General features: G+C 47.7%; 1 protein-coding gene across 5 annotated transcripts in view; it reads right to left on the minus strand.

The window, feature by feature from the left end:
- IPMK (inositol polyphosphate multikinase) overlaps positions 1-27,591 on the minus strand; it is a 97,569-nt gene that overhangs the window by 37,988 nt on the left and 31,990 nt on the right. The window contains exons 1-4 of one of the 5 annotated variants that reach the window (XM_069753544.1): positions 15,911-19,357; positions 11,421-11,506; positions 6,345-6,441; positions 4,189-4,361 (exon numbers count right to left, since the gene is read on the minus strand). In XM_069753544.1, the coding sequence (XP_069609645.1) occupies positions 4,189-4,361; positions 6,345-6,441; positions 11,421-11,423 (273 nt within the window). In that variant the 5' untranslated portion in view covers positions 11,424-11,506; positions 15,911-19,357. Of the gene's footprint in view, positions 1-4,188; positions 4,362-6,344; positions 6,442-11,418; positions 11,507-15,910; positions 19,397-27,591 lie in introns of those variants that run through there. The other 4 variants (XR_011318520.1, XM_069753543.1, XR_011318518.1 and 1 more) reach the window with 4 other exon arrangements.

The raw sequence follows: 27,591 nt of genomic DNA on the forward strand, positions 1-27,591 counted from the left end.
ACCTTGAAAACTAATTATCACATGTGTTTAAGATTGATTTCAGTTATCTATTGAGCCCCGAGACACAATACCATCCACAAGTTTATTTAAAAAACAAAACAATTAAATCTTTATGACACATATCCAATTTGCATAATAATTTGGAACACACTGTATGTGAGCCATGACCTCCGCGATCAACTTCGCAAGTAACCTCGGGGCTATGGCTGGGCCGAAGGGAAAGGCCCTGCATTAATACCGCCACTCTGAGAAATTTCTGGTAGTCTGGGTGTATGGGCACATTGTAGTATGCGTCCTTTAGATCGATGACAGTCATAAAACAAGACTGATAAAGAGTTCTCACACATGTCTTTATTGTTTCCATCTTGAAACTCTCCGTCACTAGGTACTGATAAAAATTATTTATTATCGTGCTGTAAGTTCCATCCGGTTTCGTCCGAAGAAACAGAGGAGAACAGAATCCCATGCCTTTCTCCTGGTTTGGGACTTTCTAATAGCGTTTGAATCTCCTTTTGAAGGCCCAATTGTTCGGCTTCCGCTTTCCTTTGTGGTGTTATTACAAAGTGATTTGACGGCATTGAATGGAATATTAGTTTCAGCCCTGTTTTTGTTATATTTAGCGTCCATAGGCTCCCCGATATTTCTTCCCAGGCTGGGAGAAAGTGTGCCAGTCTCCCCCCACCTGGGGACCACCTTCATTGGGGTTGTTTTTTGGTGTCAGGCTTGTTAAACAAGTAGCCCTTTCCTTTAAGTTTATCGTTCCATCCTTCTTTCTGATTTTTTGGGGGCCTTCTACACATGAATTTTTTGTTCCGAAAGGACCGTTTATATAATTGATTAGGGAACCACGGAAAGGCTTTTTTCTTGTCCCCCGCTTTTTCCATGATATCATCTAGGGTAGGGCCAAATAGGAACTCCCCTTCACAGGGTATGAAACATAATTTGGCTTTCGTTTGTAGGTCCCCCGGCCAACATTTGAGCCATAAAGCCCACCTAGCTGCATTTGAAAAGGAAGCAGCTCTTGCCGCCAGTCTCACAGAGTCTATAGATGCGTCTGCTAGAAACGCAGCTGTTCCTTTTATTATTGAGATTGAATCTGATATTGATTCTCTCGGAGATCTATCTTTTAGCTGTGACTGTAAATGATGTAGCCAGACCATTAACACTAGCGGTGCACGTGGCGGCTATAGCTGGTTTTAGTTCCCCCCCCCCCCCTCCTCCCAGCAGCTTCCCAAGAACCATTTAAAAATAAGTCTGCCTTCTTATCCATGGGGTCCTTTAGGGTCCCCATATCTTCGAAAGGTAAAGCAAATTTTTTCGATGCTTTTGCAATGGTGACATCTAATTTTGGCGCCTTACTCCAGGAAGAACAGGCCGGGTCGTCAAAAGGATATTTCCTTTTCGGGGTTAAGAGGACTTTTTTGTCTGGCCTTTTCCACTCTTTATTAGGGCATGTATTTTATCATTTACTGGAAATGCCCTTCGTTTCCTTTGTTCTAAACTGCTAAACAAAGTCTTGAGTGTTTTTTTTGGATTTCACTAAAGCGTTTGTCTCAATGGGAAAGCAATTGCTGCCCCCCTCCGAGGAGGAAGAGGATGATATAGAGGAGAGGAGAGTTTCCTTTTTAAACCTTTGGCACTTTTTAATGCATCCTCTACCTGGGACTTAATTAACTGTTTTAAGTCAGATGCGAATCTTGGGGACTCTTCTGAAATGATATTTTCTATGCATATCGCACAGTTTTTTTACCCACGTAGCGGGCAGTTCTACAGAGCAGATCGGATCGGACATACTCTGTGCCTGGTTTTCGTTTTACACTTCTTCCCCTAAAGAAATCACAATAAAAACCCTTTTTAGAAAATGAGCATTAACGAAGATCACTTACCCTCCTAATTTGAGGGGGATACCGGTTCTGGCGTAGGAGTAGCTTCCTCGACTTGAACCGTTACTGGTCTTCCGGATCCACCCGAGCCTCTGCTATGTTGAGATCATGAGCTGCGACGCTGGGAAGGAGTGTCAAGCTGTCGCCGCTGCTGCGGATATTGCTGCGGTTGGCGCTTTTTCGGCGGGGACTGCAGAATTTCTTCTGCCGGTTGCTCCTTCTCACTCATGGTGAGAATTTGCTGAGCACCAGCCACGCTGGATTCTGTTTCTTTTTATCCATAAGCGGGGCGGCGCACCGCAGCATCCATTACCCAGAGATGCCGTGTGCCGCCCCGGAAGTGACCCCCGCTGCCGAGCATTCTGAGAATACCATAATGCTTTGCGGCCAGTACGCACGTGCTCATTCCTCCGGCGTCTTGCTTCCTGGACGGAGCTCTGCCATTTCATCGCCTGCCAGATCGCCACGCCGTCACCACCGCACCCGACCAGCCTCTCCTGGGATTACAGGCGCACTCCGCAGCAGAGGGAGCACCGCTCCAGCAGGAAAAACCAGCGGTAAGACACCAGGTGACCGCCGTAACCTATTACCGGCTGCTAAACTTATTTATGGGGAGAAGCAGACTGGGTCTTTCTTAACTGCTTCTCCCCTGTTCACGCACAAGGCCCGCTGACCCTGGGATCGTGGCCTTTGGGGGAGGGATATCCACCGCGTCCGAAGCAGGGCCCCCCGCTGCCAGTAATTGAAGCGATGGACCCCGGCATCCCACGACGATCATGCTGCAGGTTCCCCGTCAGGGACAGGAAACCTAACTGATGTGGGACAGAGGTACCGCCTTTTTCACCTGTAGGTTTCCTGTCCTTGAGGGCGGATCCCTCTCTCTCCGTGGTGCTGTCAAGGGGGTAAGAGAAATGGCAGTCATGAAGTGGTTAAAGCAGTGAAGTGAAACCATTAGATTTGGAGGTGTTGGGTGGGAGTCCTGCACTTACAAGCAGTATTACAGAAAACCAGGACAGATACCAGCTGCTTTCCCATTCCAGTGGCGTGCTGACAAACAACAAGCTTAATCTGCACTGGGACAAAGTCCCATTTGGCAGACAGATTCCAATTTTACACATCATGGAATTTAAAAAAATAAATAAATAAATGTCTTAACTTCAGCAGATAAGCATGGCGTGGACAACATGTGACTCATCCAAAAGGATCTTGTGAATTTTTCTCCAAGGAAAATTAGTTCCCCGCAGGCTTATTATGTTTGACTGCGTTCCAATACTCAAATCAGGATTTAGAACAGTAGGTGTAAAAGCTTTGTGCGAGGGATAAGGGGTAATGAGCTCCATTAGCAGCGTTTAACCTAAATCACTGCCAGACAGGCAGAAACATGCCTAGTTCATGCATTTACCGCTACCATTTAGAAGAAAAAAAATAAGTGAAAAGTTCTCAGATTCCTGCAGATCCTGTTTCAATGCATTCCAGCCCCCTACCCCTAGACAAAAAGAAAATGACCGCTTATCCATTATCACAAGATGGTCCCACATTCCTCATCAGTGGCCATCATTGCAGGAGGAAGAAGAGCCCGGCAAGGGACTGGTCAGCAACAGGGTCGGCGTGCCAGAAGAGGAGGGCGGCATCACTTCACACTAGTTTCAAGGTTTGACACCAGGTCTACGAATCCGAAATAAAAAAAGTGGCTCTGCCATCTTAAAGGAGCTACAAAGGTGACATCTAGAGACGCTCAAATCAGAAATAAGCAGTGCCGATGACATTATCACCTACGCTCAAATCGGCAGGGATTGTTCTATTAAACAAGACATGGACGCAATATCTGCCGAAGGGTATGGTGGTTGTAACATTATCGGCATTGCTCACTCTAATGTGGAAGTAGGTGGTTATGGAGGGCGCCAGATAAACACCCTCTCCCCAGTTGCAGTAACACAAGTGTGACACGAGTTATGCACTCTACATAAAAAAAAATATGTATAACGGGACATTCCGAATTCATGTTCTGCTATACTCTGCAGTGATTACATCTTCAGCCTCCGAGAGTTCTTCATGGAGTTCAATGACCTGTACTGAGCACAGCTGTGGCGGGAAATAGGATGGGCGCCAACGTGGGCCGCTGCTGGAATTCTAACAACCCTTAACTCCTCCAGAACCGGAGGCTACAATATGAAGTACAGGAATGGTTCCGGAACGTGGAAAGATTTGGTTCAGATAAAATATTTATGGTGCAATCTGCTTTAACAACAAGTATTGTGGCAAGTTTCATTCTCCCGCAAAACATACTATAAAGACTCATTCTTACCCTCATGCCTAAAACCAAAAAGCCAATCTCTTCCATCAAGGGGTACTTGCTGATCTGCTGCTGGATCTTCTCGGCTGACGCGTGTGGATCATAGCTCTTTTGGCCTATTTTTACATCCATGATACATGGTTTGTCAAATTTTCGGGTTACATCTTCCAGTTTTAAATAAAGATCTAAAAGCAAAATACACACCTTTATTATAATACACCAACAGTCTACATATCATTAAAAAAGAAAAAAAAAAAAAAAAAATTTGAAAAGCGTGTGAAACTTCTTTAGGCCTCATTGATGTCCGAGTGTCAACCTATACCATCAGTTTCATCGGTGATTTTCACGCATGGCTAAATTGCAATGTTAGGAGAAGCCTTGTAATGTTAATCGCAGACTGACGCCATCTGTGTGCCGTCCATGATTTTAGTGAACCCTTGTATCGGTAATTTTCATCCGTGACGTCGTGGTAGGGAGAAAATACACCACCCCAAAGATTATCATGGGTATGTGCTCTATACAGGTTCTATCTGTGGTTTTTCATGTATGTGAAACATGAACGTCTGAATGAGGCTTTAGAGAGTTGGCTGCACTTCAGCTTTGGACACTGACCGGCATTACATAGTCCAGGGCTAACATGCTCTCCCGCCTCCTGTCACAGCTGCACAGTGTAAAGCTTTAGTCACACTAAACGACTTACCAACGATCATGACCAGCGATACGACCTGGCCGTGGTCGTTGGTAAGTCGTTGTGTGGTCGCTGGGGAGCGGTCACACAGACAGCTCTCTCCAGCGACCAACGATCAGGAGAAAGACTTCGGCATCGTTGAAACTGTCTCCAACGATGCCGAAGTCCCCCTGCAGCACCCGGGTAAACATCGGGTTACTAAGTGCAGGGCCGCGCTTAGTAACCCGATATTTACCCTGGTTACCATTGTAAAAGTAAAAAAAAAAAAAAAAAAAAAACACTACATACTCACATTCTGATGTCTGTCACGTCCCCCGCCGGCGTCCACAGGGTTAAAACTGCTTTCGGCAAGAGTGTTGCTAATGCATGCGCTGCTGCCGAGAGCTTCCCTGCACTGACTGTCAGCGCCGGCAGTAACAGCGTGTGCTCTGCTTTACGGCCGGCGCTGACACAGTCAGTGCAGGGAAGCTCTCGGCAGCAGCGCGTGCATTAGCAGCGCTCCTGCCGAAAGCAGTTTTAACCCTGTGGACATCAGAATGTGAGTATGTACTGTTTTTTTTTTTTTTGTTTTTTTTTTTTAACTTTTACAATGGTAACCAGGGTAAATATTGGGTTACTAAGCGTGGCCCTGCGCTTAGTAACCCGATATTTACCCTGGTTACAAGTGAACACATCGCTGGATCGGCGTCACACACGCCGATCCAGCGATGACAGCGGGTGATCAGCGACCAAAAAATGGTCCTGATCATTCCCCAACGACCAACGATCTCCCAGCAGGGGCCTGATCGTTGGTCGCTGTCACACATAACGTTAGCGGGATCGTTGCTACGTCACCAAAAGCATGATGTTGCAACGATATCGTTAACGATATCGTTTTGTGTGACTCCAGCTTAAGAGATCGCACAGGGAGTGGGCTGCGGGTGTAAGAGCAAACTGTGCTGTTCTCCCAATTGAGAACAAACAGGGAATTTATCAAGACTGTCAATTTATTTGGGCATCTGAGTTTTCTAAGAGTCAGTACAGGAAATCTATGCCAGTTACGAGCTGGAGAAGATTTCAACTCCAATTCACCCCAATTTTCTGACATACAGTATAGCAAAATTGTTGGGGAGCAGTTGATTTTGTTGGGGAGTAGTTGAACACAAACTTTATGGTTAAAGGGGGTTGTTTGATAAACTCTGATTTAGTATCTTTAAAAACTAAGTATTTTATTTATTAATTTTTTTAAACAACCATACATTTCTTTATTGTTTTTTCAGGCTAGTGATACATCGAAACAATACTACATTGTACTCAAAACAGAGCAGAGCAAGGTAAAGATGTGGTTTTTTTTTTTTGTTTTTTAGTTTTTTTTAAACCAGACAGCTTCTATTCACTAATAAATAGATGAATTGCAGGTGGCGTCATGTGGGGAACTGAGCATGTAGTCAGCGTTGTACAATTAGGTGATTAAAATACAAAAGGGGAAAATAAATAATACCATTAGTAGATCCAGGGGGTGCCCATGTGCCAAAATATTTTGGTAAAAATATTTGTAAGTCTCGCAGCTTAGAATCAGTGCAGTCTCTTGAGAAAACCTGAAACAAAAAAAATATATATATATATATTTGGCTGTTTTGCTGGCAGTGAAGACTCATCTGTGAAATGTTAAAGTGACTGATCTTCTACTTTTATCCCCTTGGGATAAGAGAAAACATCAGACACAGTAGCTGTGAAGTGAACATTCTGCTTAATGATTCCGTAATGGAGCAAACGTGAAGTTCACTGGTTCAAAATATCAAACACTGCTGCCAATAGCCGGCGCTCAGACAAAATGAAATATCACAGAGAGTGAGCATGGATTATGAGAATTCTTCGAAGCAAAGGAAAAAAACCTGATCCCCAAGTCTGGCAAAATATAAATAGCAAAAGCATAAGCTAAAATTAAACTAACTGCATCCCAAACAAGGGAGTACATCATTTCCTACAGGATGGGCTCCGTTATCCCTGCACTCTTCTACTCAATTCAGCTCTACTGTACTGGCGTTCCCGAGAAGCCTTACCTCTAGATCAGCTGGGACATCATCCCAGCAGACAGAGGCTTTCCACAGGGACTGATCAACACAATAATATGTTACACGGATGCCAAGTCCCCATGGCCTGTCTTAGGCTAGGTTCCCATTGCGTTAATGGGACTGCGCTAACGGACAGCGTTGCACTGCGAAATTAATGCCGTGCAATGTGTCCGTTAGCGCGCCCATTAACAGCAATGGGGATGCGCATCACTAGCGCGTGCCATTTTCAGCACGCGCTAGCGATGTGCCGGTGTTTTGTGGCGCGCCGCGGACGCTGCTTGCAGCGTCCGAGGCGCGCCCGCGGTCCGTTCCCCGCTCTCGCAGATCGGAGATCTGCAACAGCGGGGACGTTTAACGCGACCCCTTTAAAACACATTACGTTGGCACTAAACGGATTGCACTAACGCAATCTGAACCTAGCCTACGTCTTACGTGGCACCTATTAGAACGTAGCACCATTGCATATAGGGTCGTTTAAAGAGAAAGGATTTGTTTTCACACCTTCAATTCAGGCCTGCTTCCATGGTAACAGACCACAAACAAATCTACGTAGTCAGAACATGCAGTCATACTCCCATGTGTCTCACAGAACATACATCGGAAAGCAGGTGAGGCTTTCTTACCGTGATCACCATATGAAGTGTCAGACATTGGATACAACAGTGTCTCAAAAAATAAAAAAATATACATATATTCATCAGGAGGTAGAGTATGTACTATATAGGCGACAAAGGGATAACAAGTGAAGGGCCCTACATGGCCCTTGTAGTTGCTTAAATCTTCTCGTTCCTCATTTCAAGGGAATATTTTTGGTCTCCTCTAGAGATGAGAGAGTTTGACTGGGTCCCTGCTTATTTGGCAAGCTATAGCACTTACCAAATAAACTGCAGAGAGAACCCGGCTTCCTGGATCGCTCCGGCTGATCAGTTGTTTGGCTCCGCAGCTGCATGTGTGTCGCGGCTGTGTGATAGTCACAGTACATGCAAGGAGAACCCAACACAGCCGCGACACATGCAGCTGCGGCGCCGGACAGCTGATCAGCCGGCGCGCTCCATGTATCCGGGTTCCTACTGCAGCTTATTCGGTAAGCGCTATAGCTTGCTGAATAAGCAGGGACCCGATCAAATGCGCTCAACTCTATCATAAATACTTAATCTGGTCAGATGAGACCAAACTTGAATTCTTTGATTCTTTGGATGCCAAAAGGCACTGCATATCACCTCAAAAACAACACTTTTTCAGCATATGGCACTGACAAACTTTATATAATTGAAGGATGAATGGACAAATGTACAGACATAGATAAAAATCTGCTGCCATCTACTAGGATTATGAAGATGAAAAGAGGGTGGACATTTTTAGCAAGACCGTGGTCCCAAATACCCAGCCAAGGAAACTCAATTGGTTTCAGAGTAAGAAAATAGAGCTGCTAGTAGAATAGCACAGCCAATTACATGACCTGAATCCAATAGAGCATTTATGGAACCAAATCTCAGAATTCATAGAAGGAGCCCACAGAAACGTATTGGAAGAGACTTTGTATGGAAGAATGGGCCAAAAATCACACCTGAGCAGTGCATGCAACTAGTTTCTCCATATAGGAGGAGTCTTAGGCTATGTGCATACGACGCGGATTTTGTGCAGATCCGCAGCAGTTTCCCATGAGTTTACAGTACATTGTAAACCTATGGGAAACAGAAATCGCCGTGCCCATGCTGCGGAAAAAGCCGCGCGGAAAATTTTCTGCAGCATGTCAATTTTTTGTGCGGAATCCGCAGCAGTTTTCCATCTGCTCCAATAGAAAACTGCAGATGGAAAACCGCAGCGGAATCAGCAGTAGAATCCGCAATAAATCCGCATTAAAAACTGCAGCTGATTTAGCAAATCTGCTGCGGAAAAATTCACAGTGGCCCATTCTACGTGTGCACATAGCCTTAAAACGGTCATCAAAGGCTTTTGTACACAGTATTTATTAAGTTTCAGCAAGAGTGTCCAATACTCTTCTCTTGTGTCATTTCTTATTATTACACAACTTAATTTATGGTCATCTATGGTTTTGATTTCTTTGCCTGTGTGTATTGGGTGGGTTGTTACAAACATCTGGCGAGAATTTCATCTTAACAGCACCTTTGGATATATATTTACTTAGAAAATTGGTGATGTGTTCAATACTTATTTCACCCGCTGTATATAATAGTTTAATTACTCCCCCTTAGGGCAGTCTCACATGTCCAGATAATTCCGGTACCAGGGAAAGAGGGGGGGAAAAAAAAAAAAAAAAAAAAAAAAAAAAAAAATCGGTACCGCAATTATCCGTGTCCTGGTGCGTTTGTGGCACACGTGTGCCCACTGGGTACCACATGCACCGTGCTGGGTACCACACGCACCAGCATCTGGTGCTGAAGCCGCGATTCATATCTTCCCTGCAGCAGCGTTTGCTGTAGAGAAGATATGAATAATCGTGTTTAAAATAAATATCCATGTGCCCACCCCCCTCCCACCCCGAGATCAGCGCGACCAAGAGACAATGATGGGAGTTGTATTCAGCAGCAACTGTGTAACAGCTGTGTAAAATAAAGAATACAGTGTAGCATACCGTGCAATTTTCATACGCAAAAGGGAAAGCCCACAGCTGGGGACTAATATTAATAATCTGGGACAATATCCCAAAAGGTTCTGAGGCGAATAACAGCTCACAGCTGTTTGATAAGCCTTTACTGGTGAATTTACCGCAAGCAAAAGAGAAAAAAGAAAAATGGGAGGCCCACCTATAGTTTCAGACCAGCAAAAGATAGACAGACAGCTCTGGGTTGATATTAAAAGCCTGGGAAGGGGTCATGGATACTGCCCCCACAGGCTACTAACATCAGCCCTCAGCTGCCCCGGAAGATGCCTCAAATCTCACGCTTAGCCTCGCTCCTCCCACTTGCTCTGGTGCAGTGGCAAGTAGGGTAATATTTGTGAGGTTGATGTCACCTTTGTATTGTCAGCCAACGCCTTTCTACTACTAACCCGTGGGCTTGATGTCACCTGACAACAGCCACATAAATTTAACTCTAGTTGCCTCCGCACCAGGGCAAGTAGTTAAGAGCAAGGCTAAGCACCTTATCGATGCTGCATTTCTGGGGCGGCTGTGGGTTGATATACCCTTCCTAGGCTATTCATATCAACCCACAGCTGTCAGTTTAGCTTTTGCTGGTTTGAATTTATAGAGGGACCTGACAGCTTTTCTGGGGTCCCACGTAAATTCACCAGTAAAGGGTAAGCAAACAGCTGTGAGCTGTTATTAAAAGCCTGGGACCCTTATGGGATACTGTCAATTGTCCCAGATTATTAACATCAGTCCCCAGTCATGGCTTTCCCTCTCCTGCTTATGAAAATTGCGAGGGAGCCCACGTCGTATTCTTTATTTTACACAGCTGTTCTACAGTTGCTGCTGAAAACAACTCCCATCACTATGTCCTGGTCACGCTGATCCCAGTTCGCGCAGGAGACCATGAAAGCTGCCTTCAGCCGCCGGGACCTGGGAACAGCGCAAATGGTCATCTGTATATCATCAGTGCAGTGTGCGGCATGCAGTGCCAAAAAAAAATAAATAAATAATAAAAATAAAAACCACCACAACAGGTCTACGAGTTTCACACGTGTACACGGTCCATGTGAAAAACCCGACGTGCGCACCACCATTAAATACAATGGGTGTGTGCGTGAACATATTTGCAGCCCTTAAAAACCGACCGCATACGGACACAAAAAAACGGATGTGTGAAGAAGGCCTAACAGATCGTTCTGTTCCCATGCATAGGTTTTCAGCAGAACATCTCCTGTTAACATTTGGTGATGCGCTTCTGAGAACAATGGTCCGGACTCATTAAGACTGGAATCGTGCAGCCAATCTTAATGAACGGGGCCGTTGGGAGCAACACGCAAACCACTTAATGCATTAGGAATCTTACAAGTGCTGTGTGTCTCCAGCAGAAATGTACACACTACAGAGGACTTAGAAGTCTGTCTCCTCTACAGTTCCTCTAGCCCAGGGGTCCCCAACTCCAGTCCTCAAGGCCCACCAACAGGTCATGTTTTCAGGATTTCCTTAGTCTTGCCCAGGTAATAATTGCATCACCTGTGCAATGCAAAGGAAATCCTGAAAACATGACCTGTTGGTGGGCCTTGAGGACTGGAGTTGGGGACCCCTGCTCTAGCCTCCCGCAGGTTAAAGAACCTTTGATGACAGCATGGTCCCATGTCCACCATACCAAAGATCCTTTTGCAGTCTTAAACTCAGAAAATATATTGACAATACAGAACTCACGTTATCAAAGCAGTTTCTACTTGAAACACTGGGGGCACATGGAAGGATGGTTGCCCTGAGCAATCGTCAGGTTTGCCACCTCCCAAAAGCCGATCCTGACTGACACCTCCAACAGAAGAAAAATGAAGCATCACATACAGAATGGAGACAGATGGTGGCCCACACCTTTCAACAATGGCATTTCACGTACCATGTTATAGAAGTCCAGTTCTCTTGGTCCACGTGGTGGTGGCTGTAATTGCTTTAACACCGTACCATCAGGATGCTGCAGTATGCCTGAAAGGAAAGTAATATTTTAGGTATTATTATTATTATACATTTTTATAGCAACTTATTTCATCAGATCAAATGCAAACCACATATGTTGTTCTTATTTGCAAGTAGATCAGTGTAGGACTGGGTCCTGAGACCCCTACCAAACAAAGTGCACCCCTCAAAAAAAAAAAAAAAAAAAAAGTCTGAAATCAGCCAACCAGAAGAAAACCGGTATACCTCGTTCGGGTCGGAACGATACCATAAAGAAGGGGAAAAAAAAAGTCATTTAATCACCAGTAATGGCACAAGACCAATTCTTGACCTGCTGTTTTTGTTTGTGGTTTTTCATTCTGCCTCCAAAAGATTGCAGTAAGGCTCGGCACACATTTATCTTGTGCTCTACGCTCACACCTGGGTTTCATGTAATTCTCTGAAATAAATGATTCAGATGGAATCCTCAGCGGAAAAGATTTCCTATGAGGCAGATGGAGGCACTGTGGATGCCGCCTGACCTGTGATCCGGCGGTGTCCGTCTTTTTAGGCGTGCATAAAAATGCAGTCTGCCACAGTTTTGTACACTTCTGAAAAGGAGACCGCTGAACAGAGGCCAGACAGAGTTCAGAGTAAAGGTACCTTCACACTAAGCGACGCTGCAGCGATACCGACAACGATGTCTATCGCTGCAGCGTCGCTGTTTGGTCACTGGAGAGCTGTCACACAGACAGTTCTCCAGCGACCAACGATGCCGGTAACCAGGGTAAACATCGGGTTACTAAGTGCAGGGCCGCGTTTAGTAACCCGATGTTTACCCTGGTTACCATCGTAAAAGTAAAAAAAACAAACACTACATACTTACCTTCGCTGTCTGTCCCCGGCGCTCTGCTTTCCTGCACTGACTGAGCACAGCGGCCGGAAAGCAGAGCGGTGACGTCACCGCTGTGCTTTCCAGCTGGCCGGCGCTCACAGCCAGAGCAGAGAAGCACAGCGCCGGGGACAGACAGCGAAGGTAAGTATGTAGTGTTTTTTTTGTTTTTTTTTTTTAACTTTTACGCTGGTAACCAGGGTAAACATCGGGTTACTAAGCGCGGCCCTGCGCTTCGTAACCCGATGTTTACCCTGGTTACCAGTGAAGACATCGCTGAATCAGTGTCACACACGCCGATTCAGCGATGTCTGCAGGGAGTCCAGCGACGAAATAAAGTTCTGGACTTTCTGCAGCGACCAACGACATCACAGCAGGATTCTGATCGCTGCTGCGTGTCAAACTGAACGATATCGCTAGCCAGGACGCTGCAACGTCACGGATCGCTAGCGATATCGTTCAGTGTGAAGGTACCTTAACTCTGTTGCCTCATAGTGAATGAGCCCGTCGGGTGTGTCATCTGAATTACGTCATTTGGAGATTTAGATGGAAACCCCGATGTAAGGGCTCAGCGTAGAGCACCGGATAAACGTCATCCCAAACGTTATATAAAATGTTCCCAATAAAAAAAAAAAAAAAAAAAACACAAAACACAGTACTCAGGTGTGTCATCTATCAAAGGAAATGTAGGGGCTGCCACATTACTGGTAGCACAGAGGCTCTGAAGAAGCATAATAGCACTTCGCCCGCCAAAAGAAACCCAGTGAATTCTGCACTGCCAAATCCAAATGCCACACAGTGTGCCTAAACCACATTTAGCACCCACATGGTTGGCATTTCTGGAGCGATGAGAGCCTGCCTAAATTACGGGTTTGTGTCTCCAGAAGCATGAGCTGGGAATAATGTACGGGCTATGGAGTTGGTGGAGTCAGAATGAAATGAATCAACTCAGACTTCTAAAATAAATAAAATTCGGTTCAGTAGTACAGTGCTGTAAATGTTCTCATAAGAATTTGGGAACGTTATGAAATGTCCTATAAATGTCTGTTCCTGATCTAAGGATCTCGGCTTGTAGCGGAGATGAATCTGTGCTGCACTTTATGTACTTGCTCATTAGTGACCAGTGCTGGGGAGTCGGAGTCTGGGAAGTTGAGGAGTCAAAGTTGGTGGTTTGACTTACCGACTCCACAGCCCTGGGCACAATAGCAAATTTGCAATTTCCACTCACAAACATCCACTGATGCTTGTTTCTGGAAAACCTCAATAAGTCTAAATCATCACTACACCTATAGATAAATTCCCAGAGGGGTAGAATTTCCAAAATGAGGTCACTTGAGGTGGATTCTGCTTTCTAAAGGAGCCCTGTATATTGAGTCCGTAAAACTATTCTAGGAAAATGTATGCTCCAAGCAGCAAATAGCGCTCCATCCCTCCCAAATCTCTCCATGTGGCTAAGCAATACTGTGCAGCCACATATGGGGTATTTCTAGTTCAATAGAAATTGGACAAATTTTGGGTTTTATTTTCTCCTATTACCCTTGTGAAAATAAATTGAGAGCTAAAGTAAAAAAAAAAAATTATATATATATATATATATATATATATATACACACATCCCTTCCACGTTGCATTAATTTCTGTGAAGCACCTGAAGGGATAATAACCTACTTGGACGTGGTTTTGAGCACCTTGAGGGGTGCAGTTTTTAGAATGGTGTCACTTTTGGGTATTTTCTGTCATATAGGCCCCTTAAAGTCACTTCAAATGTGATGTGCTACCTTAAATCAAAAGTTTTAGATTTTGCTGGTAAAATGAAAAATTGCTGATCAACTTTTAACCCTTCTAACGTAAAAAAACATGACAACTGCTTTAAGAGCAGAAAAATTACTAGTTAGAAATTTTACGAAAATTGAGCAATTTTCAGATATCTTCACAAATAAATGCAAGTCATATGGAACAAATATTAGCACTGTGATAAAGTACAATATGTCACGACAAAAAACCCCAGTGTCACAGAATCACTGCGATCCGTTGAAGGCCGGTTTCACACGTCAGTGTCTCCGGTACGTGAGGTGTCAGTTTCCTCACGTACCGGACACGCTGACTCACGTAGACACATTAAAATCAATGCATCTGTGCAGATGTCATTGATTTTTTGCGGACCGTGTCTCCGTGTGCCAAACACGGAGACATGTCAGTGTTCGTGGGAGCGCACGTATTACACGGACCCATTAAAGTCAATGGGTCCGTGTAAAACACGTACCGCACACGGACGTTGTCTGTGTGCAGTCCGTGTGCCGTGCAGGAGACAACGCTACATTAAGCGCTGTCCCCCCCACTGGTGCTGAAGCCGCGATTCATATCTTCCCTGCAGCAGCGTTTGCTGCAGAGAAGATATGAATAATAGTGTTTAAAATAAAGATCTATGTGCCAACCCCCCTTCCACCCCCTGTGCACCCCCCCGCTGTTCTGAAAATACTCACAAAGCTCCCTCGTTGGCTGTCGCTGCTTCCTGTTCTGGCCGCATCTTCTCCTGTATGCGGTCACATGGGGCCGCTCATTTACAGTAATGAATATGTGGCTCCACCTCCCATAGGGGTGGAGCCGCATATTCATTACTGTAATCGGCGGCCCCACGTGACCGCATGTGGTACCAAGTGGGCACACGGGCGGCACACGTGTGCCACACTGATGTGCCACAGAAACGTAGGGGCACACGGATAATTCCGGTACCAGAATTATCTGGATGTGTGAAACCGGCGAGAGACACAGAGAGCCACGCTAGAAAATACTTCCGAGCATGCTCAGAATAAAAATGTAATCAAAAAAACGTATACGTCGCTGGATTCCAGTTTTTGACGGTCAGCTATGGATCCTGCGCCCATAGGCTTTTATTATAGCCGTCGACAGGCAGCGCAGGACCCGTTGCTGAGCTATTTTCTGGCGTGCAGAAAAAACGTTCCTCTGAACGTTTTCTACGCCCGACAGACAGTTATTTGCCGACAGATCCTGTGCACAACAGATGAGATGGATGGCCATCCGTCGCTAATACAAGTCTAGGGGGGGGGGGGGGAGGAAAAATTTGCAGGATCCTGTTTTTTCTAAAATCAACGGATTATGATGGGAGCTAAAAGACTGAAGTGTGAAAGAGACCCAAGATGGAGCCAAAATAAATGCATTACCATTTTTTTTTCCCCCCTTGAAAATTTGGGGTGCGTCTCAGTTACTGTATTTTTCAGGCAATATTTTGTGTGATATAACGCTCTGGTTTAAGGGCATAAAATTTCAAAGTTTGAAATTTGACAAATGTTTTTATCTTTTCATAAATAAAACGCAAATCATATTGACTGAAGTTTACCCTAACATTAAGTACAACATGTCATGAAAAAAAAAAAAAAAAAATATTAAACCTCACAATTTTTTGGATAAGATGAAGAGTTCCAGAGTTATTACCACAAAGTGAAGATTGTCAGAAATAAAAAAAACAAGTTGGCCTCGTCCTGAAGGTGAAAACAGGCTGGGGTGAAGGGGTTAATATACTTGTAAAAAGCCGGATTACTCACCGGTAATACTCTTTTAGTGAGTCCACGACAGCACCCCACTGGAGAGAGGGATCCGCCCCGCAGGAACAGGAAACCTACCGAGAAATAAAAGGGGGCGGTCCGCCTCTCCTCCTCAGTTTTGATTTCAGAGTACCCGGAGGACCGCCAGTATTAGGCAAATATAATTTATTTCATTTTCAAACTTATTTGCTCATATATGATTAAAAGAATTTTACTCAATAGTAAGTACTATATTAATATAGGGAGGGATATAAGAGGGTGCTGTCGTGGACTCACTAAAAGAGTATTACCAGTGAGTAATCCGGCTTTTTCCCTTTCGCCACGACAGCACCCCACTGGAGATCTTACAGAGACCATCACCTAGGGGGGGACCACCGTGCTGAGGACAGTCCTGCCAAAGTCTAGGTCAGAAGTTGACGATAGGTCAAGCCTATAGTGATTATAGAATGTAGAGGGATTTGACCAAGTTGCCGCCTTACATATAGTCTCAATTGGGACCTCTCCCCTTTCTGCCCAGGAGGATGCCATAGCTCTGGTAGAGTGCGCTGTTATGCCTTCCGGAGGATTTTCTTTACTCGCGGAATAGGCCAGTCTGATAGACTCTCTGATCCACCGGGATAACGTGCTTTTCGTTATTCCATGACCCTTCTTGTGACCCTGGAAGGAAATAAACAGAGCCCTACACTGTCGCCAGCTACAGGTTCTTTCAATGTACTTTAACACTACTCTTTTAACATCTAGAGTGTGGTACTTTTGTTCTTCAGGAGTGGAAGGATTACTGAAGAAAGTGGGCAAGATTATTTCCTGAGACCTATGGAATGTCTTAGCTACTTTGGGAAGGTAGGAAGGGTCTGGTTTAAGGACCAACTTATCCTGAAAAGTTAGCAGGAAAGGTGGATCTATAGAGAGTGCTTGGATGTCACTGATTCTCCTGGCTGAAGTCAGTGCTACCAAGAGGGCCGTTTTTAGTGATAGGATCTTGATTGGTATTGAATCTACTGGTTCGAATGGAGAGTCTGTTAGGGCTTGTAAAACTAAGTTTAGATCCCAGGGAGGAACTCTAGGTATATTAACTGGATTTATCCGTTCACAGGCTGTAATAAAATCGGGATACCCATCTATTCCCCGCAATGTTATGGCCATAGAGAGCTCCTAGTGCTGAAACATGAACTTTTAAGGTGTTTGCAGTTAAACCTAGTTCTCTCCCTTTTTGAAGAAATTCCAGGATAGACTGTATCGGAATTTCTGAGGTGTTTGAAGATGTATGGAATTGTAGGAATTTCTTCCATATTTTTGTGTAAATTTTTGTAGTGGAAGGTTTTCTACTCTGGAGGAGCGCGTTTATCAATCCCTCCGAGAACCCCCTTGATTTTAGCATCTGCCTCTCAAATTCCAGGCCGTGAGATGTAGACTGTCCACTTGAGGGTGGAAAAACGGACCCTGGAAGAGAAGATTGGGTGTTGAGGGGAGGACCCAAGGATCTGAGACCGACATGGTTTGCAGCCACGAGAACCATGGTCTCTTGGGCCAGAATGGAGCTATTAGTATCACCCTCGCTCCTTCGGTTCTGATTTTGCGAATGACTTGGGGCAGCAGTATGATCGGCGGAAAAGCATATGCTAGACTGAACTGCCAAGGGGCTTGGAGAGCGTCCAGAATGTCCGGATGATCCGCTAGAGATAGGGAGGCAAATTTCCGGACTTTTTTGTTTCTTCTTGTGGCGAAGAGATCTACTTGAGGTTGACCCCATAGGGATACTATATCACGAAAAATCTGCTGGTTTAGGCACCACTCTCCTTGTTTCAAGGTGTGTCGACTTAAGAAGTCTGCCTGCTGGTTGTTTTCCCCTCTTATGTGCAGTGCAGTAAGGGATGTTAGGTGACTTTCTGCTAGATTCAGGATTTCTGTAGCAGAAGACATCAGAGTCTCTGATCGCGTGCCTCCTTGCCTGTTTAGATACGCCACTGTGGTGGTGTTGTCGGAAAGGATTCTGACGTCTTTCCCTCGTAGCTGTGGGAGAAAATGGCATAAGGCGTATTTTACTGCATTTAATTCTTTAACATTAGAGGAATAGCAGCTTTCCTCCATGTTCCAAAGCCCTTGGCAAAAATCATTCCCCATATGAGCGCCCCATCCATGAGGACTGGCGTCCGTGGTTATGGTATGAGATGGTGTTATTATCCATGGAACACCACTCATTAAATGGTCTGAATTCAGCCACCACGTTAAGGAAGTTAAAACTTCCTGAGATAAGGTTATTTTCACATTTAGGTGACCAGATAACCGTCTATGTTCTTGTAAAATCTGGTGTTGCAGTGTACGGGTATGATGTTGAGCCCATTTTACCGCAGGTATACAAGAGATAAGAGATCCTAGTAAGGACGTAGCTTGTCTTAGGGATATACGTGGATTGTTTATCGCCGCTAGGACTTTGTGTTTGATCAGTAGTATTTTTACCTGAGGCAGGAGACACTTTTGAGATACGGAGTCTAGATGGAACCCCAAGAACGCCTGGCAGGATAGCGGAGGGAGTCTGGATTTGTTGGTATTGATTATCCAGCCTAAATCCTGTAGAGAGGAAATTGCATGAGCCAAACGATCAGCACATTGAGTAACTGAATTTCCAATGACCAAAAAGTCATCCAGATAGGGAACAATTAGGGTTTCTTTTTGGCGAAGGTAGGCCATCACCTCTAGCATTATCTTGGTAAAGATCCTCGGTGCTGTTGAAAGGCCGAAGGGCATGGCTGTATATTGGAAATGATGAATCTCGCCGTTGATTGTCACTGCTACTCTGAGGTACTTTTGGTATCTGTCATGGATAGGGAGATGATTATAAGCATCTTTCAAATCAATGCCCCCCATCATACAGTTTGGAAAGAGGAGTTTTATAGTGGATCTAATGGATTCCATCTTAAATGTATGGTTTTTAACAAATGAATTGAGCTTTTTAAGGTTTATGATGGTCCTGAAAGAACCGTCGGGTTTAGAAATCAGGAATAAGGGAGAGTAGAATCCTCTGCCTTCCTGTCCCTCGGGGACTTGGACCAGGGCCGCCATCAGGGCATTACAGGCATCACTGCCGTATGGGGCCCGGTGATGAGGAGCAAAAAGGGGGGCCCGAGTGAGCACGCTGGCAGCCGGTCCGGTCCGCGCTCTGCTCGGGCCCCCCCTGACATTTTTATTGCGGCTGCCAGTGCCACTGTGCTGTGCCTGCTGTCCCTAAATCTGCCTTGTACCTTTAAGGCGGCCGGGCCCGCGGTGCATCATGGGCCCGCCCGCCGCAAGTTAGTGACGTCACACGCTGCCCTGCTCCACTTCCGGGACCAGAGCAGAGCAGCGTGCGGCGGTGTGACACCACGTGGACGGCGGAGGGAGCAGAGAAGAGGCAGCGGGGGACCACCGGACGACGAGGGACCCGGCGGAGAAGAGGCAGGCGGCTGCAGCGGGGGACCGGCAGAGGAGAGGGCAGAGGCAAGCGCCGGCCCGGCGGCAGCGGGGCCCGGGGCCAGAAGAGGCAAGCACCGGCGGGCGGCGGCAGCGGGGGACCGGCGGTCGGCGGGGGACCAGTCAGACGGCGGAGGAGAAGAGGCAGGCGGGGGAGGGGACCACCGGACGGCGGGGGGGGGGGGGGGGGGGACTAGAATGCTGGACACAGTGACAGGGGCAGAAATGCTGGACACTGACAGGGGCAGAAATGCTGGACACAGTGACAGGGGCAGAAATGCTGGACACAGTGACAGGGGCAGAAATGCTGGACACAGTGACAGGGGCAGAAATGCTGGACACAGTGACAGGGGCAGAAATGCTGGACACAGTGACAGGGGCAGAAATGCTGGACACAGTGACAGGGGCAGAAATGCTGGACACAGTGACAGGGGCAGAAATGCTGGACACAGTGACAGGGGCAGAAATGCTGGACACAGTGACAGGGGCAGAAATGCTGGACACAGTGACAGGGGCAGACTGTGAGACCCAGGGGCAGAATGCTGGACATTGGGGCAGAATGGAGATACGGGGCATGATTGGAGACACGGGGCAGGATGAAAGACATGGGGGCATGACTGGAGACAGATGGGGCAGGATTGGAGACAGATGGGGCAGAATGGAGACACAGGGGGCATGATTGGAGACAAGTGTCAGGATTGCAGACATGGGGGCATGGTTGAAGACATAGGGGGCAGAATGGAGACATGGGGCATGATTAAAGACACTGGGGGCAGAATTGGAGACAGATCGTGCAGGATCATGGGGCAGGATGGATATGATGGAGACAGATGGGGCAGGATGGAGAGATCACATGGGGCGATCATATGGGGCAGGATGGGGAGATCATATGGGGCAGAATGGATACTCATGAGGGCAGGATGGGAGAACATCTGGCTGACGCCAGGAATGAGACACACGGGGCCAGGCTGGGGGATATTATTAATACCATAGGGGCTAATTTAGGGATATTATTACTGCAGTGATGTATTTATTTTATTTTTTGAGTATACTGTTTTAAATGGGGGGCGGTCCTGTTACTGTATAGAGTGATACTATGTCGCCTTCTTCATGTGGTGTAATGTAGAAGTTGTGAAAACTTAAGTAATGTGTTCTGCAAGCGGAGCTCGAGATAACTGTGTTATTTCCTGCAGAGAGAAGTCCTGGCTGGATGAAATGATGGCGGTCTGTGCTGGATGAAAGATGAAGGACTTCACCTAGAGACATCACTGGTGAGTCAGTGTGTTACCTATACACTGACACTATACACTGTATACAGAGCTCCTGTGTATAATTTCACTAGTGATCACTATATTATCTGTACACAGACACTGCATACTAAGTACAGATCTCCTGTGTATAATGGCACTTCTGGTGATAGTATGGTGCTTTTTTTTAAATTACTGATCAGAATTGTAGTATTCAGTCACTATGTGGTGGTAGTATGTGATCTGGTCATGGTGTTGTGGTATTTGTTCCTTCTATGTGATATTATTGGGCATTTTAAAAATTGAAAAATAAATAAAAATATACCTAAATTGTATTGCATATTTTAACAAATAATTAATAGGTTACAGTAGAGTAGGGCCCGGCCAAAAGTGTCTACAGTGTTATGGTGGCGGCTTAAAAAATCTTTTGGCAAAAACAAAAGCTGCCTGCTATGTATGTGATCTGGTGATGGGAACTGTCAATGTGTGATTGGTGAGAAGTGGAGTTTTTCCAAGAGAGAGCGGTGGGACTGTGGACAGTTCGAGGGGTGGAGCCGGAGGCGGGGCTGGGGTGGAGCCTGGGCGGAGTCTCAAGGGGGCCCCGAAAATTTTGCCAGTATGGGGCCCCGAAATTTCTAGTGGCAGCCCTGACTTGGACTAAAACCCGCTTTGATAATAGGGTTTGAATTTCTAGCTCTAGAGCCTGCTGTTGTGCGGGCGAGCTGAGGGATGTTATAATATATGACTCGTGGGGAACACGAGAGAATTGTAGTTTAATTCCATCTCGGATGATGTTTAAAACCCACGAGCTAGATGTTACTTTTTCCCATTGTGTGGCGAAAAATTTCAGTCTGCCCCCTACTGGTATATCCTCAGAATTTATTGTCTTTTGGGGGGTTGGGTCTTCTAAACATGGTACCTCTTTGCCTGTCCTCTTTAGCAGTCCATGTTGTAGACCTATCCGTTTGCCTCCTTTTACCAAACGGTCTCCTCTTAAAGGCTCTCCTGTAAAAGGGAATAGAGGAATCAGGGAAAGCTTTCTTCCTGTCCTTTGCCTTTTTGAGTATCTCATCTAAGGTCTTGCCAAAGAGGTACTCACCCTCGCATGGGATTGCGCATATTTTGGATTTAGACTGCGCGTCCCCTTTCCAACTTTTCATCCAAAGTGCGCGTCTTGCATTGTTCACAAGACCTGCGGATCTCGCTGCTAACCGAAGCGAGTCGGCAGATGCGTCCGCCATAAAAGCTGCTGCTCCACGTATTAAGGGGATGGCCGCTCTAAGTTTCTCTCTCGAAACTTTATTTTCGATCTGCTGGTCCAACTGATCAATCCAAATGATCATTGACCGGGCAGCGCAGGTGCTGGCTACTGCAGGTTTAAAAATTCCTGTAGCCGCCTCCCAAGATCGCGTAAGGGATGATTCAGCTTTGCGATCTAATGGATCGACCAGAAGTCCCGCATCCTCCACAGGCAGAGTGGATTGCTTGGAGGTAGAAGCTACGGCTGCATCGACCTTAGGCACTTTGGTCCATGTAAGGAGCTCCTCATCACTAAACGGATATTTACGTTTAGACGCGGAGGGCAAAAAGCTTCTTTGATCCTGCTTCTCCCACTCTCTTAATTAATGCTTTCACCGCTGGTATAACCGGAAAACATCTCCTCTTTCTCTCTGCCAAACCCGCAAACATAATTTCCTGCGTGGTTTGCGCACCCTTTACCTCCTCACACCCCATGGTATTGCGGATTGATTTTACCAAGTTGTCCACACTGTCTAAGGGGAAACATGAACGCCCCTCGATTTCTGAGGAAGATGATGATGATGATGATTAGTGTTGAGCGATACCTTCCGATATCGGAAAGTATCGGTATCGGTTTGGATCGGCCGATATTCAAAAAATATCGGATATCGCCGATACCGATACCCGATCCCAATGCAAGTCAATGGGACCAAAATATCGGAATTAAAATAAACCCTTTCTTTCCTTGTAGGTTCATTCTACATGAAGGAAAACAACTAAGAATAATGCCGGATGTATTTGGGGAGGTGGCGGAGACATTAAAGTCATAGAGGTTTATCCCAATCAAATAGAATAGCATGTTTTTTGTTTTTTTTTAAGACGTTCGGAGTGACAAAGATATTGACTATGTAAATTTTTTTTTTATTTTGTCAGATATTGATGTTTCACTATTCCACGCCCTTCCCCTTCTTTTTTTTCTTTTTTTTTTCTTTTCCCACACTTTCATCTTCATCATCATCAGCATCTTTGACATCAACTTCTTCACCTTATTCATCTTCTTCTTCATCTTCTACCTATTTTTTTTTTTTTATTACATTCTTCATATTCATTTTATTCAACTATTATTATTCTTCTTATTCTACATATTCTTTTTATTCCACTGTTATTATTCTTCCTATTCTACTTCTTCATCATATTCTCATTTGTGACAGGCATTCCCGTAGTTGTTATCTATAAAAGTTTGAAGATTACACCTTCCGTTCTGCCAGTCACAAAAGTTACATTTGTCCGCGTTCAGTTTGGCCTGCAGCATCAGGCTTTATCCAGGGGCACCACGAGGAGGAACGGACTCACCCCCATACACTGCTTAGTCTTCTTCTGCATATAATTTAGATAATATCTTTTGCTCTGATATTAAGTCTTATGCTTAATGTTCTTCTGCTCTTTGTTCTGCAGCCTCTTGTTCTTCTGCTTCTCGGTCTTCCATGTTGTCGTCTCCAGGGTCGTCGTCTCCAGTGTCGTCATCTCCGCCGTCGTCGTCTCCGCCGTCGTCGTCGTCGTCATCGGGGTGGTCTTCCGTGTCGTCGTCATCGTGGTGGTCTTCCGGGTCGTCGACGTTAGGGTCTTCAACTTGGAAATGTAGCAGAAGGTACAAGAAGGCTGAGAAAATGCCAAGAACCAGCTGATGGAACTGGAACTCGGATGGCTACCCGAAGGTTCAAGAGCCTATGGAACTACCGAGGACCAGCTGACGTTACTGGAACCCGGTTACTAAGCAGGAGGTACCCGTGCTAAAAAGCACTACCAAGGACCGCCTGACGTTGACGGAACTCGGATACCCAGAAGGAGGCACCTAAGCCAAAGGCTCTGCCCGGAACCAGCTGACGTTACTGGAACCAGGATGGGGAGCAGAAGGTACAAGAGCAAAAGACACTGCCGAGAACCAGCTGACGGTACTGGAACCCGGATGGGTAGCCGAAGGTCCAAGAGCCAATGGAACTACCGAGGACCAGCTGACGTTACTGGAACCCGGTTACTAAGCAGGAGGTACCCGTGCCTGAAAGCACTACCAAGGACCACCTGACGTTGGTGGAACTTGGATACCCAGAAGGAGGCACCTAAGCCAAAGGCTCTGCCCGGAACCAGCTGACGGTACTGGAACCAGGATGGGGAGCAGAAGGTACAAGAGCAAAAGACACTGCCGAGAACCAGCTGACGGTGCTGGAACCAGGTGGTGGACCCGAAGGTCCACAGGAGAGGAGAGAACAGCTAGGCCGCGAGGCAGCCGCAGTTACCGAACCCCAACAGTCCTACAGGGGGAGCTGGGCCTACTGGCACTACAGAACCAGCCTTGACTACCAGTTCACGCAGCCCACATAGGAAGCTCCTAAACTGGAGGCACCCTGGAGTTGGCTAACCCGACCGCACCACGACGAGGCAAGCATAGGTGTCTCAGTGAGCTTGACACAACCCGGAAACAGCTGACGGTGCTGAAACCAGGCTTGGCACGAGGGAGTACCTGTGACAAAAACACTGCCGAGAACCAGCTGGCGGTGCTGGAACCCGGATGCGTTGCCCCAGTGTGCAAGAGCCAATGGCACGACCGAGGACCAGCTGACGGTGCTGGAACCCGGTTACTAAGCTGTAGGTGCCCGCGCTTAAAAGCACTACCAAGGACCGCCTGGCGTTGGCGGAACTCGGATACCCAGGAGGAGGCACCTAAGCCAAAGGCTCGGCCCGGAACCAGCTGACGGTGCTGGAACCAGGTGGTGGACCCGAAGGTCCACAGGAGAGGAGAGAACAGCTAGGCCGCGAGGCAGCCGCAGTTACCGAACCCCAACAGTCCTACAGGGGGAGCTGGGCCTACTGGCACTACAGAACCAGCCTTGACTACCAGTTCACGCAGCCCACATAGGAAGCTCCTAAACTGGAGGCACCCTGGAGTTGGCTAACCCGACCGCACCACGACGAGGCAAGCATAGGTGTCTCAGTGAGCTTGACACAACCCGGAAACAGCTGACGGTGCTGAAACCAGGCTTGGCACGAGGGAGTACCTGTGACAAAAACACTGCCGAGAACCAGCTGGCGGTGCTGGAACCCGGATGCGTTGCCCCAGTGTGCAAGAGCCAATGGCACGACCGAGGACCAGCTGACGGTGCTGGAACCCGGTTACTAAGCTGTAGGTGCCCGCGCTTAAAAGCACTACCAAGGACCGCCTGGCGTTGGCGGAACTCGGATACCCAGGAGGAGGCACCTAAGCCAAAGGCTCGGCCCGGAACCAGCTGACGGTGCTGGAACCAGGTGGTGGACCCCAAGGTCCACAGGAGAGGAGAGAACAGCTAGGCCGCGAGGCAGCCGCAGTTACCGAACCCCAACAGTCCTACAGGGGGAGCTGGGCCTACTGGCACTACAGAACCAGCCTTGACTACCAGTTCACGCAGCCCACATAGGAAGCTCCTAAACTGGAGGCACCCTGGAGTTGGCTAACCCGACCGCACCACGACGAGGCAAGCATAGGTGTCTCAGTGAGCTTGACACAACCCGGAAACAGCTGACGGTGCTGAAACCAGGCTTGGCACGAGGGAGTACCTGTGACAAAAACACTGCCGAGAACCAGCTGGCGGTGCTGGAACCCGGATGCGTTGCCCCAGTGTGCAAGAGCCAATGGCACGACCGAGGACCAGCTGACGGTGCTGGAACCCGGTTACTAAGCTGTAGGTGCCCGCGCTTAAAAGCACTACCAAGGACCGCCTGGCGTTGGCGGAACTCGGATACCCAGGAGGAGGCACCTAAGCCAAAGGCTCGGCCCGGAACCAGCTGACGGTGCTGGAACCAGGTGGTGGACCCCAAGGTCCACAGGAGAGGAGAGAACAGCTAGGCCGCGAGGCAGCCGCAGTTACCGAACCCCAACAGTCCTACAGGGGGAGCTGGGCCTACTGGCACTACAGAACCAGCCTTGACTACCAGTTCACGCAGCCCACATAGGAAGCTCCTAAACTGGAGGCACCCTGGAGTTGGCTAACCCGACCGCACCACGACGAGGCAAGCATAGGTGTCTCAGTGAGCTTGACACAACCCGGAAACAGCTGACGGTGCTGAAACCAGGCTTGGCACGAGGGAGTACCTGTGACAAAAACACTGCCGAGAACCAGCTGGCGGTGCTGGAACCCGGATGCGTTGCCCCAGTGTGCAAGAGCCAATGGCACGACCGAGGACCAGCTGACGGTGCTGGAACCCGGTTACTAAGCTGTAGGTGCCCGCGCTTAAAAGCACTACCAAGGACCGCCTGGCGTTGGCGGAACTCGGATACCCAGGAGGAGGCACCTAAGCCAAAGGCTCGGCCCGGAACCAGCTGACGGTGCTGGAACCAGGTGGTGGACCCGAAGGTCCACAGGAGAGGAGAGAACAGCTAGGCCGCGAGGCAGCCGCAGTTACCGAACCCCAACAGTCCTACAGGGGGAGCTGGGCCTACTGGCACTACAGAACCAGCCTTGACTACCAGTTCACGCAGCCCACATAGGAAGCTCCTAAACTGGAGGCACCCTGGAGTTGGCTAACCCGACCGCACCACGACGAGGCAAGCATAGGTGTCTCAGTGAGCTTGACACAACCCGGAAACAGCTGACGGTGCTGAAACCAGGCTTGGCACGAGGGAGTACCTGTGACAAAAACACTGCCGAGAACCAGCTGGCGGTGCTGGAACCCGGATGCGTTGCCCCAGTGTGCAAGAGCCAATGGCACGACCGAGGACCAGCTGACGGTGCTGGAACCCGGTTACTAAGCTGTAGGTGCCCGCGCTTAAAAGCACTACCAAGGACCGCCTGGCGTTGGCGGAACTCGGATACCCAGGAGGAGGCACCTAAGCCAAAGGCTCGGCCCGGAACCAGCTGACGGTGCTGGAACCAGGTGGTGGACCCCAAGGTCCACAGGAGAGGAGAGAACAGCTAGGCCGCGAGGCAGCCGCAGTTACCGAACCCCAACAGTCCTACAGGGGGAGCTGGGCCTACTGGCACTACAGAACCAGCCTTGACTACCAGTTCACGCAGCCCACATAGGAAGCTCCTAAACTGGAGGCACCCTGGAGTTGGCTAACCCGACCGCACCACGACGAGGCAAGCATAGGTGTCTCAGTGAGCTTGACACAACCCGGAAACAGCTGACGGTGCTGAAACCAGGCTTGGCACGAGGGAGTACCTGTGACAAAAACACTGCCGAGAACCAGCTGGCGGTGCTGGAACCCGGATGCGTTGCCCCAGTGTGCAAGAGCCAATGGCACGACCGAGGACCAGCTGACGGTGCTGGAACCCGGTTACTAAGCTGTAGGTGCCCGCGCTTAAAAGCACTACCAAGGACCGCCTGGCGTTGGCGGAACTCGGATACCCAGGAGGAGGCACCTAAGCCAAAGGCTCGGCCCGGAACCAGCTGACGGTGCTGGAACCAGGTGGTGGACCCCAAGGTCCACAGGAGAGGAGAGAACAGCTAGGCCGCGAGGCAGCCGCAGTTACCGAACCCCAACAGTCCTACAGGGGGAGCTGGGCCTACTGGCACTACAGAACCAGCCTTGACTACCAGTTCACGCAGCCCACATAGGAAGCTCCTAAACTGGAGGCACCCTGGAGTTGGCTAACCCGACCGCACCACGACGAGGCAAGCATAGGTGTCTCAGTGAGCTTGACACAACCCGGAAACAGCTGACGGTGCTGAAACCAGGCTTGGCACGAGGGAGTACCTGTGACAAAAACACTGCCG

Source organism: Ranitomeya imitator, chromosome 2, assembly GCF_032444005.1.
Source record: "Ranitomeya imitator isolate aRanImi1 chromosome 2, aRanImi1.pri, whole genome shotgun sequence".
Classification (NCBI taxonomy): domain Eukaryota; kingdom Metazoa; phylum Chordata; class Amphibia; order Anura; family Dendrobatidae; genus Ranitomeya; species Ranitomeya imitator.